Source organism: Phacochoerus africanus, chromosome 10 (genome assembly GCF_016906955.1).
Source record: "Phacochoerus africanus isolate WHEZ1 chromosome 10, ROS_Pafr_v1, whole genome shotgun sequence".
In the NCBI taxonomy this organism is placed as follows: domain Eukaryota; kingdom Metazoa; phylum Chordata; class Mammalia; order Artiodactyla; family Suidae; genus Phacochoerus; species Phacochoerus africanus.
In genome coordinates, this window is record NC_062553.1 from 5,380,554 (window position 1) to 5,394,895 (window position 14,342).

Consider the following 14,342-nt stretch of genomic DNA (forward strand, 5'->3'; position numbering starts at 1 on the left):
ACTCCAACATAGCCGCCTACAAAAAGCAAAAGGAAAACCTTTCTGAGCAAACATAACATCATCCAATGCCTCGAATTATCTCTACTCTGTTTCCTAAACGATGCCCGGCCTGTACTAAAAAATAAATAAATAAATAAAATTTAAAAAAAAACCACAAGCAAATGAGACAACAAGAGATGCCTCAAAGGAAACACTTGATAACATGATAACAGAAATAGAAGGTTACCAAATCATGGCATTATCAAACAATCTTCTAAGTAAATGGCATCGATATGTTTACATAGTTAAGAAGCAAGTTTTGGAGTTCCCGTCGTGGCTCAGTGGTTAACGAATCTGACTAGGAACCATGAGGTTCCAGGTTCGGTCCCTGGCCTTGCTCAGTGGGTTAAGGATCTGTCGTTGCCGTGAGCTGGGGTGTAGGTCGCAGGCACGGCTTGGATCCCGCTTTGCTGTGGCTCTGGCGTAGGCCAGTGGCTACAGCTCCGATTCGACCCCTAGCCTAGGAACCTCCATATGCTACAGAAGTGGCCCTAGAAATGGCAAAAAGACAAAAAAAAAAAAAGAAGCAAGTTTTGAGGCTTTCAGCAGAGGTGGAAGCTGTAAGAGAGAACCAAATGGTGATTCTGGAACTGAACAATGCAATAATTAATATTTAGAACTGGGAAGTCACACTTCACAGCAGAGAGACAGACCCAAAGTGATTACAAAAGGAACAGGCTAAAAGAAAAAACTTCAGACTAAGAACAAAGAGAAGCGAAAGATTTTTTTAAATACAGAAATATTGTCAGAGCCACAGGGGCACAGTGATAAGGTCTAATACCTGTGCAATTTGTGATAATGTGAAGGGAAGGAGAAAAAGTCAGAAATGATATTAGAAGACAAATAAGAATCCTGCAACACTAACAATGCCACTCGGGCGCAGCTGCAAAAAGCGAGAGCCACGTAGAGTTTCCCGGGAGCTCAGTGGGTTAAGGACCCAGCACTGTCCCGGCATTGGCTTGGGTCACTGCTGTGGTGTGGGTTCAATTCCTGGCCCAGGAACTTCCACATGCCACAGGTGCAGCCAAAAAAAAAAAAAAAAAGCAGCAAGAGCCATAATAGCTGGTATACCAGACCTATGCACATCGTAACTGAATTTCTAAAAACAAAATATAAAATCTTAAAGGTCAGCTAGACAAGCAAAACATAGTCACATAAAAGGAGCAAAAAATAAAAAAAATTTTTAATTTAAAAAAAAGGAGCAAAAAACAGTACTGACAGCTGTCTTTTCATCAGAAACAATGAAAGCCACAAGACAATAGAAATGATTCTATTCCTTTAAAATCCTGAAAGAAGAAGCTGCCGACATAGAATTTGATACCCAGAAACATAATCATTCACAAATACAGTTTAAATAAAGACATTTTCAGACAAACAGAAAGTGAGATTTGTCACCAGAAGGCATACACTAAAGGGAAGGCTAAAGAAAATATTTTAGATGGAATGAAAAGAAGTTCAGTGGCAACTTCTAAGTAAGGAAGACATAAAGGGCAGACTCTATGAGAAAATACAATCAATGACCTAAGATTCTATTTCAAAAATCCCGAAACAGTAAGTTACCCCAAAAAGTACACAGGAGAAAAATAAAATGAGATCCTACATCAGTGCCTCACTAGCCCAAAAATAAAAGTTAACGAAATCAAGGCTATTTTTAAATTTATAAAACTGATACACCCAAGCAAGACCAATCAAAAAAATAGAGGAAACACAAATTCCCAGAAGCAGAATTGAAAAAGAAGATCTCACTAGAGACCCTACAGTGAACACAACACCAACCCACTGAAAGAGAGAAATAAAAATCTGTTGGGCTGGAACCCACAGCCCTACAAGGCTCCGTGCTTGTCCAGCTTCAGGCCCAAAGAGAGAGTAAGCGACAGATATAAATGGTTTCATGGACTGGGGAGCTTACACATCTAAAGCAAGTCCTAGAGGGGGCTGGGGGTGGGGGAAGGGGAGACTGCCAGTTATTGGAGGAATTACATCAGGTTGGCTCATTCATGACCAGGGAAACCACTGCCCCTCCGATAACCCGTCACTAGCTGGGGCCTGGGACAAGGTCATGGGGAAGTCAACCATGTGCATGGGGTGTTGAGGGAAGCAGGCGTTGGTCCAGCAGGGGATGGACAGAGAGCAAGAGCACAGCCATCTTGAATGGCTGGACCATACACAGCCCTACACAAACGCTTAGAGAGAATTCTAAGAAATGGTACGCTTCCAAAATCTTTTCATGAGGTCAGCGTAACCTTGACTCAAAGACCTAATAAAGACACGAAAAGTATGCTCTTTCTTGCTCTTCTCTGGAGGAGCTTATGAAGGAGTCTTACTGTTACTATTGTTACTATTATTTCAAACATTTGGGGCAATTCACCTATGAGACATCTGGGCTAGACTTCCCCTTCACATGAAAGTTTTTATTACAGATTCAGTTCTTTGGTAGATGTAGAATTATTCTAATATCTAAATTCTCCTTGTATGATTTTTGCTAAGTTGTGTTTTTCAAAGTGGTTATTTTACCTAAGTTTCCAAGGCCCTGACATTTGTTCATAACGTCCGCTTGTGAAAAATTCATAAACAAAATACTAGCAAATCAAATCTAATAATACATCCAATCATGAAAGTGGGGGTTATGCCAAGAATGAAAGGTTGATTTGGTGTTTTAGAATATTCTAAAAATGTCATTCTTCACCTTGTCAGAGAAGAGAGAAAAACCATATATTATCTCAATAGACGGAGAAAAATCATTGACTTAAATTCAACCTTCGTTGATAATAAAAACTCCCAGAAAATTAGCATAGGAGACTAGTACGAGAAGGCTGTCTATAATAACAATACAGCTACCATAGTGATTAAGCGTAAAAGAGTGCATGCTTTTTTCTTGAGGGAGGGCTAGTTTTGGTCAGGGTACCAACCAGGATAGGCTGTGTTATGCTGCAGTCACAAACAGCCCCAAATCAGTGACTTTAAACAGAAGTTTCTCACTGACGCCATGCCCCAGCTCAGCTTGGCGGGTAGCAGGTGTGGCATCCAGGCCACACTGTAGTCACTCTGGGAACCAGGGGGGAGTCCCACATCCCAAACACTGCGGCTGCCCAGAGCTAGAGAAACAGGAAGCCACATCTGGTTCTTAAATACTTTCGCTAAGATGTGACACACATTGCCTCTGCTCGCACTGGCCAAGGCATGTCGCATGGTCCCACATGACTTCGAGGGGACAGGGAAGGATAATTTTCTTGTCTGCATGGAAATAAATAGGGACAGGATATGGGGGAACAGTGGTTACGTCCCACATTGAGAGGATGGGACACTTACATGTCTGAATTCACAAATGGAGAACTTCCAGGAGATGAACCAGAGGCCCAAATCCCCAGGGACTGAGGACCCCCCAGGGAGGCCATAAACACCAAGGGCTGAAAGGAGTTCAAGTCCAGGATCAGTAACAACGTCAGTCCCCAATTTTCCTTGACGGGCCCTGGCTAAGAGAATGACCTCAGGCTAGTAAGCCTGATTTTCCTCTTCCTGGGCAGTGCTGGTGTGCCATGCTCCCCTGGTCCCCTGAACTGTGCCCTCCTGCTGGTGGCTGCAGGAGCAAATCCCTTCAGGGTGTCGGGCCCACACTGCTCTTTGCAGAAGACTTTCGCTGTCTCTGTTTGCAGTTGCTCAGAGCCCAGATTTGAGATAACGGAGTCTGGCTAAGAATATTTTGTTCCTTCCAGTTCTCTCAGGAAAACGCTGCAGCTCAGTGCCAGCTTGTGCCCTATGACCCTCCTAAAGCACCGATGGTTTTTCCTCTCAAGGCACTTAGACCCCTCCCTCAAGACTCAGCAAAGCCCTGTGGCCATCCTAACACCGTATCCATTCCAGCGCAGACTGAGAGCCGGGTCCCCTCTCGCCACCCTTCTGATGTCCCATAAAACTGCAATTCCGTCCTACCCAGAAAGCAGCAGAGGAGCGCTCTGCCTTCTCTCTCAATGGCAAGATAATTGATGACCCAAATTGTGACATACAAGAGTCTGAAATCCATTGATGATCACGCATTGCCATTTTTTGGAAATTTCTTGGGGGTTCTCTGCAGCAGGGACTCACAGCCCCCAGAGCCCACTTTTCAGACTTCAGTTGTCTGCCAAGGCAAGTCTCCAGATCAAAATTAAGGGTCAAGGGAGTTCCCTTTGTGGCTCCATGGTTAATGAACCCAACTAGCATCCATGAGGACGCAGGTTCGATCCCTGGCCTCGTTCAGTGGGTTAAGCATCCAGCATTGCCGTGGCTGTGGTGTAGGCCAGCAGCTGCAGTTCCGAGTCAACCCCTAGCCTAGGAACCTCCATATGCCATGGGCATGGCCCTAAAAAGACAAAAGAAAAAAAAAAAAAGGACAAGAACAGAAAGGCCATTCATTGTGGACCCAAATCCAAGTCAGTTCTTGAAACTGGCTTGACCAGTAATACGTCTTGAAAGTTCTGCAGGTGTCCCTCCGTAGCTTCTGAGCCCCGAGGAATGTAAGGGACTGACCCCCCCCCAATTAAGTGATTCATTTTATCTCTCATTCAACCAAGAGCTGCTATAGGCCTTCACTGGCCCTGTTCCAGGCCTTGCAGACACAAAGGCGAAAACGGAAGAATTGCTGATCCTTGGGAAGTCGCAGTCTGGGGCCGAAGTGGACATAGAACCAAACAAACAATTAAAGATGATAACCCAAAGTTTCCCATATTATGTTTCCAGGAACACAAAATAAGGCTGGAGCAGGAGTTCCCATCATGGCTTAGCGGTAACAAACCCAACTGGTATCCATGGATGCGGGTTCGATCCCTGGCCCTGCTCAGTGGGTTAAGGATCCAGCATTGCCGTGGCTGTGGTATAGGCTGGGAGCTGCAGCTCCGATTCAACCCCTAGCCTGGGAGCTTCCATATGCTTCGGGTGCGACCCTACAGAGACCAAAAAGAAAAAAAGAAAAAGCCTCCAACAGACGCTTCTGTTTTTTACCTGCCTGCCCCAGTGTTCACTTCCCTTCCTCTGCTGATGCTCTGATGTTCCTGGAGAATATTCTTCACGTAGCTTCTTAGTCCAAATGCTTCAAGGGAAGCCAAGTCCACCCCCTGAATCCAAGGATGGGCATGACCCAGGCTGGTCACAGCCCTTGGTTGAAGAATGGCCCAAGATTTCATCAGAACCCATCAGAACGAACCTTGAGCGGCTTTCTGCAATGACAGTAAAATAGAGGCTCCCTTTCCCACACTCAGAGCTGTGAGGCTGCGAGCCTGGGGGCAGGAAGGGCCCCGTGAGACGGGAGCCTGCTCGGAGCCACACAGGGGAGAGACGCCAAGGAGGAAGATTCCTGATGAGATTATTATTATTCAGGACCCTGGTTCCAACCGCAGCTGATGAGACCTACACCTGCCTTTATCCATTCATTCATTCACCACCAAACATTTCTTGGGCATCTGTTATGTTGCAGGTGTTCGTTTAGGCCTTGGAGCCGTGGAGAAATCACACCACATCCCTACTTTAAGGAGCTCGTGGCTCTTTAAGAAATGACAAATGCATGAAAAATTGATGCCCATTTTAGCAGCATCCCTCTGGCTGCTGCATGGAAGGGAGAGGGGCCCAGTAAGGAGACCAGTGAAGGAAGTTACTGTAAAAACCTAAGCAAGGTGGCTGCCCCCGGCTTGGGCCACAAGGGAGGTGGTGAAGGTGCTGCGACGTGGCCAGAGCCAATGAACTCCTTTCAAAAGAGCTCATGTTGCTTCTCCATCACGTGCAGCTGAAGGAGGCTGACAGGCCAATACTTCAAAGGCTTTTCTTTCGTTACTTCATGAACCACCAAGAAGAACGCAAGCCGCCGGTTCAGCTATAGTGCGATTCTTTCTCACCCCTTGAAAGAGCCCTGTTAGACCTACTGTGTATCATGCTCGTACAAACAGCTGTGAGCACATGCAAACAATAAAACGACATCACAAAAACCACGGTGACCAGCAGCGTTCACGAAGCACATGCCGACCTCAGAAACTTTATAACAGTGTGCCTTGGAGTTCCCGTTGTGGCTCAGCAGAAACTAGACCAACTAGTATCCATGAAGACTCAGGTTCGATCCTTAACCCCTACTCAGTGGGTGAAGGATCCCGCGTGGCTGTGGCTGTGGCCCAGGCCAGCACCTGCAGCTCTGATTCAACCCCTAGCCTGGGAGCTTCTATGTGCCGCAGGTATGGCCCTAAAAAAGCAAAAAAAAAAAAAAAAAAAAAAAAGTGTGCCTTAGAATCAACGAAATACAACAGTGTGTGTACATATTTATGACTTTATAAAAATGACTTTATAAAAGATGGCACATGGTTTAATCTTTGTGAAACCCGCACCTATTTTCTATGAGGTTTGAAAGGTGTAAGTGCATAGCCTACAATTCATTTCTACTGAACCATCTCAGATTGATTTATGGCCATTTTCTGAATCCCCCACGTGCAAGACAGACCAAAATGAATTTTCAAAGGAGGAGTAGATCTTAAAACCTAAGGCTTCCCTCCCAAACCCCTGCGTTGGACACAAACACGCCTGATACACATATGGACACAGCCCATAAACCCAAGGCCTCGCCCAGCCTCCCTCTAAGGGTCCATCTCCGTATCTGTTCTACCCATGAGAGCAAACCTCATTCCAAGCAATCCTCAGCTTTCTCAGAATATTTTTGGTTTCTAACTTTTGCAAACACCACAACTGGTACGAATACGGAAAGCAATGCAGAACGTGCGTGAGCTTGCCCGACGTTCTAAAAAGTTGAGACAAAGCTGGATGTCAACCCTGCGACATTCCAGATTTCAGCCACTCTGCGAATCACGACGACAAGGACACCCCGGATTTAAAAAACTGTCTCCAAGGGAAGCCTGAGTGTAACTTTGGGAAGTTATTTTTTTTTTTTTTTATTGCCTTTGTTATCTGAATGCCCGGAGGAAGACACCTTTCGTTGTATATTTATTTCAACCAAGAAGATGCCTTCACGGTCTAGGTTGCACGTGAAGTTACATGGCCCAATAATAATACAGAAATACTACGTCTTTTTTTGACCCTTTTTTAAAAATGTCCCTTTAACGCACGACAATCTAAACTGAGAACACCCAGAGCTGGTTCTAAGGTTGTGAAATCCATACCCTCCAATGCGGGGGCAGGCCACAAAGTGATAAAATACTGATAACAAACCCTTTGGAAATAATTTAGGAGCATGTTTCTGGAATCCTAAAAAGTATTCGATCTTTCTGATCCAATAATCACATGCCATGGTCCTCATTTTAAGGCATTCACTTAAAAGACAAGAAATGCTTTATGTATAAATTTTTCAAGCAACTTTGCTTATAAAGATGAAACACTGAAAACAGCCTCCATGTCTAACGGCAAGAAGACATTTAAGTCAATTAGGATGGTTCCACCTCCCTCCCATTAAAATATTAATTTTGAAGACAGGATAGCTACATAAATGAGTTCAAATATGAGGCTCAAAGCAGCAATCATTTTATTTGTGGCAAGCATACAATTACATAAAAATGTCTAGACAGAGATAAGGACAGTGAGAGGAATAAAAAAAACAACTGAAAAACGATTTTGACACCAATTCGGAATGGGAGATGATTTTGCTTTCATTCCCAGAACTTATATTATGATACGACGGCTCAACAAATGTTTTTTGAAGATGATGGCTAATGACTGCACAGCTCAGGATGTCCTATGACAATCTTCCTACAGAGGCTCCAATAAAGAGACCTCCATCAGTGCCTGGTCTGTGTGCCAGCCCCATCCTGCGTGGTCCTGCACATCTGGGAGAGAGGAATGTTCCCAGAGGCCCAGAGGCGGCCCAGGGAACAGTGTTAGGTACCAGACTCTGGAGGTAAACAGGCCTGGGGCTGAGCCCCGGACCCAGGCAGTTTGCCACCCACCCCCGCCCCCCGGCTGAGTTGCCATCATGATTCCCTATCGAGTATGAAAAGGAGTCCACACATGCAGCTGTAAATTACAGGTGTGGTTAATCTTATCCGGATGCAAATTACACTTCTGCCCTCAGAATGGAGACGGTTACGGTACAAGTACACAAGAGCAAATTTTCAGCTCTCACTGGGCTTTAACTTACTCACAAACCGGATCTGTGCTGCTCTGGTATGTGTCTGCCTCTTCAGCCACGCAACAGCTCTAGTTCGGGGGAGCGTGTTCAGGCACGAGATCATGTCACACACACACACACACACACACACACACACACACACTTAAAATCCTTCTGAGTACAGATGTCCATAAGGTCAATTCCAACCACAGTCCCTGGGCCCTTTACAGCCAGCCCAGCACCCAGAGTTCATCTCCTGCAGCTTCTAGCCTCCCCCTCCCCCCTCCAGGAGAACCAAGACCTCCACCATCTCCCCAACGAGCCATGCTGACTCCTTACCACCTGCCTTTGCACATTCTGTTCCCTCTCTCTGAAACACCCTTCCTCTCTTTCCTCAGGACCCAACCTCCCCTTCCTGGGACCTCTTAGCATTTCTTACACTTCGTCCAAGAGGAAGTCGTTCCTGACCCCTCCTCCCTGCTCCAAGGTTAGGGCCCCTCCTCCAGGGTCCCCCAGTCCCCTGAGTTCTCTGCAGGGTCCTGGCTGTTTATCTGCTCTGTGAGCTCCCTGAGCCTTAGAATGAGGCCTTCACCGTCTCCACACTCCTGCTGCCCAGCAGAGGGGTGGGTGCAGAAAAGATGGTTGGTAAATGCCTATGAAACAAATGAATCAACCGGCAGCAAACAGCAGTGTTTCACCCGCACAAGTATTGAGAAATACGCTGGCAAAATCAAACAAGTTAATGTGTCACTGAGCTGGAAGCCAGCAAAATGAGGAGCGTTCTAACCTTGTATTTCATCCGGCCCCAAAACAGGCACTTGACCTTGAGCCTGACCACTTTTGGAATGAGGAACAACAGCAGGCAAATCCAAAGGCCGGCTATGCAGGTACAACTATTTCGCCAATAAATACGTGACAGCATCTTTTCTGGGATAAAGAATAGAGATAGTTGTCCATGTAAAGGAGGCAAATTTTAAGAAAACTAGGAGGTCCCGCCGTGGCTCAGTGGAAATGAATCTGACTAGCATCCATGAGGACGCAGGTTCAATCCCTGGCCTCGCTCAGTGGGTGAAGGAGCCAGTGTTGCCGTGAGCTGTGGTGTAGGTCACAGATGCAGCTCGGATCTGGCGTGCCTGTGGCTCCGATGTAGGCCAGCAGCTACAGCTCCAATTTGACCTCTAGCCTGGGAACCTCCATATGCTGCGGGTACAGCCCTAAAAAGATTAAAAAAAAAAAAGAAAAAGAAAAAAAGAAAGTTACCAAAAGCAAGACCTTTGACCTAGGCTGGTACCACCAACTTCTAAAATTGCGGGTGATGGATAAGCCTGCGCTTTCTCCTGGGAAAGGAGCCCGTGGCTTTCATCAAAGGATCCTGTTATGGGCTGAACTGTTACTGCTCCAAACTTCAGATGTTGAAATTCCAACCTCCGACACAACTATATCTGGAGATGGGGCTTTAAGGAGATAATTAATGTTCGGTGAGGTCACAAGGTTGGGCCCTAATCCTATGGGACTGGCGTTCTTTTTTTTTTTTTTTTGTCTTTTTTGTCTTTTAAGGGTCACACCCACAGCATATGGAGGCTCCCAGGCTAGGGGTCTAATTGGAGCTGTAGCTACCGATCTACACCACAGCCACAGCAACGTGGAATCTGAGCTGAATCTGTGACCTACACCACAGCTCACAGCAATGCCAGGTCCTTAACCCACTGAGCAAGGCCAGGGATCGAACCCACAACCTCATGGTTCCTAGTCAGATTCGTTTCCACTGTGGACTGGCGTTGCTATAAGAAGAGGAAGGGAGTTCCACTCATGGCTCAGCCGTCACGAACCCAATTAGCATCTGTGAGGACGCAGGTTTGATCCCTGGCCTCTTTCAGTGGGTTAAGGATCCGGTGTTGCCGTGAGCTGTGGTGTAGGTGGCAGACGTGGCTCGGATCCTGCGTTGCTATGGCTGAGGTGTAGGCCGGCAGCTGCAGGTCTCATTCAACCCTAGCCTGGGTACTTCCAATTGCCACAGGTGTGGCCCTAAAAAGACTGAAAAGCAAAGAAGAAGAAAAGGAAGAACCACCAGAGATCCCCAACTCCTTGAGCACATGGGGAAAGGGTGAGGACACAAGCAGAAAGGCTGTGTCTGCAAGCCAAGAAGAGAGAACGCATCAGAAAGGGAAAAAAAAAAAAAAAGAACAAACAAAAAAACCTGACGGCATCTTGATCTTGGACTTCCAGCCTCCAAAACAGTGAGAAAAGAAGTTTCTGTCGTGTAAGCCACCACCACCCCCAACAAATTCTGCTGTTTATGGTATCTTAAAAGTCTGCAAATTCTGCATCTGTAGTATCTTGTTACAGCAGCCTGAGAGTCCCTTCCCCAAAATAGACAGGAAACCTTTGCCTTGTTGAAAACAGAAAGTTTCTGGCCCAAGTCATCCTCTCCATCTGTGGATGAGTGTAGCTTCTTGTAGGGTCTGAGCAATGCTCCAAAAGGGGTGAGCTGGAGTTCCTGTCGGGGCTCGGTGGGAGACGAATCTGACTGGCATCCATGAGGACACAGGTTCGATCCCTGGCCTCACTCAGTGGGTTAAGGATCCCCTGTTGCCGTGGCTGTGGTGTAGCTCCAGCTCCGATGCGATTAAAACCCTAGCCTGGGAACCTCCATATGCTTCAGGTGCGGCCAGAAAGAAAAAAATAAAAAAGGAAGAAGCCTGACCCATATCCACCCGAAGCAGGGGTGTCCCAGAGCAGGGCATATACTTAAACAGTGATTTCAGGGTCAAGATGGCTTTGACTTCCATAGAGCAGTTTGGGGTCACTGTGAACTTGGCTGGGGAAGACTTCGGCTACATGGAGTCCAAATGCTTCCTGGGAAACACAAGAGCCTCCACCACCCACCTGTCTACCTATGGTCCACTCCTGGCTTTCCACCTGCCTGCGCTCCGGGCTAAACACGAATGATCCTTGATGATTCAGGGCCACAGACCAAGAAGTCCTTTAAGAAAGGGCCAAAGGGGCCTGACTCACTTCCTTACCCTGACTGCATTCAGGTATTCTTTTGAGAGGAACCGCCGCACTACCACTCACAGCCTGGGTAGATCTAGAGACCACGACCTTGCCCACTAAGCCGCCACACCTGGGCACAAGAAGCACGGCCTCCGGGGGGCAGGCTCCCCAGCCCCAAAGCCAGCTCTGAGCAGGGCACAGCCCTTTCTTCAACTGCAAGATGCAACAGCAAAGGCACCCATCTCATAAGGCTGCTGTGGGCCGTGAGTAGACACATTAAAAAGCCCCAGAACAGTGCCTGGTACATGGGATACGCACAGTAGTCCTAACTTTTATTGGGGCATCGTGGATACTGGAGGACACCAGCACAATGGGAAACCGAGCTTTTAGAGGCAAAGAGTTAACAGATAACCAACACTCTGTGCAGCGCTATGTCCTGATTATATTTACAAGGCACTTTTCCCAAGGGTTACCAGCAGTTAGGCTGCAAACAATCTTTAAGGTCGTGGGCGTTATCCTAAATCTCATCCCCTCCGTGAAGAAACCAAGGTTTCAGAGAGGCTAAGACAGTTCCCCACGGACGCACAGCGCTGGAAAGGGGGTTCTGCTGGTCCAAATACCGAGCTCTCCCCACCTGCGCCGCCAGGAACCCTGGTTCTGGAGTTGAGATGAGGTTGGACCGCCTACACCACTCTTCCACCCGGGAGGTTGCCAAGAGCGGGACGCCTTCCGCCCAGCCACGGAGTTGAACCAAGAAAAGTTTCCTTAGGCTGTCCCGGGCGAAGGAGGGAGGCAGCAGGGAACCCGCCTGAGCGCAAGCCCAAGTGCGTAGTACACACACACACATGCATGCACACACACACACACACAGCGGAGGCCGCCTTCAGCCTCGGGCTCTAAAGGAGACCTGGGCTTCCCCCGAGTCCGAACCACATCCAGACTCGCCTCCGAAATCAGCTCAACCCTCCGGATCCCCGAAGCGAAGCCTCGGGTTCACGCTTCTCTCGGAAGCCGCCTCCCCGCCCGCGCTCCGCACCATCCCGGCCCCAAAGGGGCATCGCCCACCCACCGAGGGGTTGCTGCCTCGGCAGAAGCCCCGCGCCCGGCACCCGCCAAGGGGGCTGGGAGGAGGGGTGCCCGGCCGATGCCCGCGGGGGCGGCGCGGGGTGGGCGCCCCTCGCCCGCTTACCTTCCTCATTCTCGTCAAACACCGGGGGCTTGTGGGAGTGGTTCCCGCCCATATTCCGCCGCGGCGGCTGCCGCTGCTGCCGCACCTACATGCCCGGCCGCCGGGATGCCGGGCGCGGGGTGCGGGGTGCAGGGTGCAGGGTGCGGGATGCGAGGCTAGCGCCCAGCCCAGGCTGCAGCCGCGCGCCGAGCCGGCGGGGCCGAGCGCCACGCAGGGGCGGGAACGGCGCCCGCCGCGCCCCCTCCTCCCGAGCGGCGCCCTCCCGCCGTGCCCGCCGCGCCCCGGCCACGCTCGGCGGTCCGCTGCGCCCCGCGCCCGCCCCGGAACCCGGGAGCTCCCCGCGCCGGGGCCACCAAGCCGCGCTCCTTGCAAGAGACCGGAGGCGGCGGCGCGGGAGGAGGAGGTGGAGGAGGAGGAGGAACTGGAGGGGAAGGAGGGGAAGCAGGGAAGGGGCGGGGGCTGCGCAGAAGGGCGCGCGGGCGGGCGCAGCCCGGGGGGGCGGCCTGGAGGAGGGGGCGCGGCCGGCACGGCGGCCGAGCGCAGCCCTAAGGCTCCCGGGAAAGAGAGGGCGCCGGTCGCCGCCTGCCAGCCGCACCCGCCAGAGCTGAGTGCAGGGTCAGCCTGTAGGGGTCTGGGCGCTCCCTCCAGGCAGGAAGCGAATCGTGAGCACCTACTGTGTGCCCGGCCTCAGCTGAGCGCTTTGTAAGCACAAGCCCTTGTCATCTCTCAACAACTCAACGGTTAGAAAATTCGTTGTCGCCCATTGAAGAGTCGGGTAGACTGAGGTTCGGCGGAAGGGAGCCATTCGGTCAGGGGTTAGTCGGTTCTGGAGGCGACGCACTGGTCTTATTTGCCCACTCAGGCTGAGCCCTGGGCAGTGGTGTGTCTGCCGGTTCTGCAACGGACGCTGTTCCTCTTAACGTTCTTCGAAAGGTTTTATGAGTGAAAGTAGAGTCTGGACCATCTTGGACCCAATCTAACCCTTTCATTCTATAGGGGAAACTGAGGCCTCCAAGGGGCATGGTTTGCCCCGGACCATTCTCTCTAGGAGTGGCCGCGCGGGGCCTCGGGGTTCCCCTGAAATGGAACTAAGGGCGGTTCGCCTCTGGGACCCTGACCGCAGGAGCCGGGGGGCCCGGACCCGGAACGGGGATGCCAAGGGTGGGAAGTGACAGGTGTTCCCCGAGGTCCCTGGGTCGAGCGCGGACTCTTGAGCAGGGCACCCGCAGGTGCACGCCTGCCCGCCCCGCGCGCCTGGCTGCCCGGAATCTGGCCACATCCTGCCATCTGCTGGGCTTGGGTAGAAAGTGGTGGTTCTTTTAATGTCTCCATCCTGTCTCCCCTACCCCCAAGCTGTCTCTCAGTCTCTGTCTCTCTCTTGCCGCGATGGTTGGGCGAGAGGGGGCGGGATGGGTGGAAGGGAGGTCTCTCTGTTTAACAGCAAGACAACTCCCAGAGACAAGGGAAGTTGAGCAGATGCCAGCCCCATACAGTTCAAGTTTCAGGACAGGCGCAAACCACTAGATCTCAGGGATCAGACTGCCAGCCTCAGTCCCAAAACTGTTTCTACGACCTACAAGCTCTATGTGTCCTGCCTTCCATTTCTCTTCTGTGAAATGGGGAGATTGCCATTAACTCCCCAGCGTTGCTATGAGGATTACATAAGATAATATTTATAAAAGGGGGTGGCAGTGCCTGGCATGTGCCAAAAGATGGATAAATCTTTCTTGCTTTTCATTCTGCCAGCAAGTATCGACGGAGTGGCCAGTCTACTCCCGGCCATGTACCACACTAAGATAAATGAGATACAGCCCTAGACAGGAGAACAGAGGGTGACAGGCATGGGCTCTGGGCCCTGTTCCACCCAGGTCTCATCCCACTTTGCCAACTCTCCAGCAGGCTAACTTGGGTAAATTACTTAAGCTTTCTTGGCCTCAGTTTGTTCATCTGTAAAATGGGAATACTAATGTTCTCCCACCCCCAGGTTGTTACGCAAAATAAATGAATTGATGTTGGCGCCTGGCACAGGATAAGCACAACACAGGTATT

General features: G+C 49.8%; 1 protein-coding gene across 1 annotated transcript in view; it reads right to left on the minus strand.

The window, feature by feature from the left end:
• Window positions 1-12,481, minus strand: part of STK32B (serine/threonine kinase 32B) — a 366,748-nt gene extending 354,267 nt beyond the window's left edge. Inside the window, exon 1 of the mRNA XM_047799270.1 lies at window positions 12,294-12,481. Within this exon, the coding sequence (XP_047655226.1) occupies window positions 12,294-12,345 (52 nt within the window). The 5' untranslated portion in view covers window positions 12,346-12,481. The remainder of the gene's footprint in view (window positions 1-12,293) is intronic.
• Window positions 12,482-14,342: the final 1,861 nt, after the last annotated feature.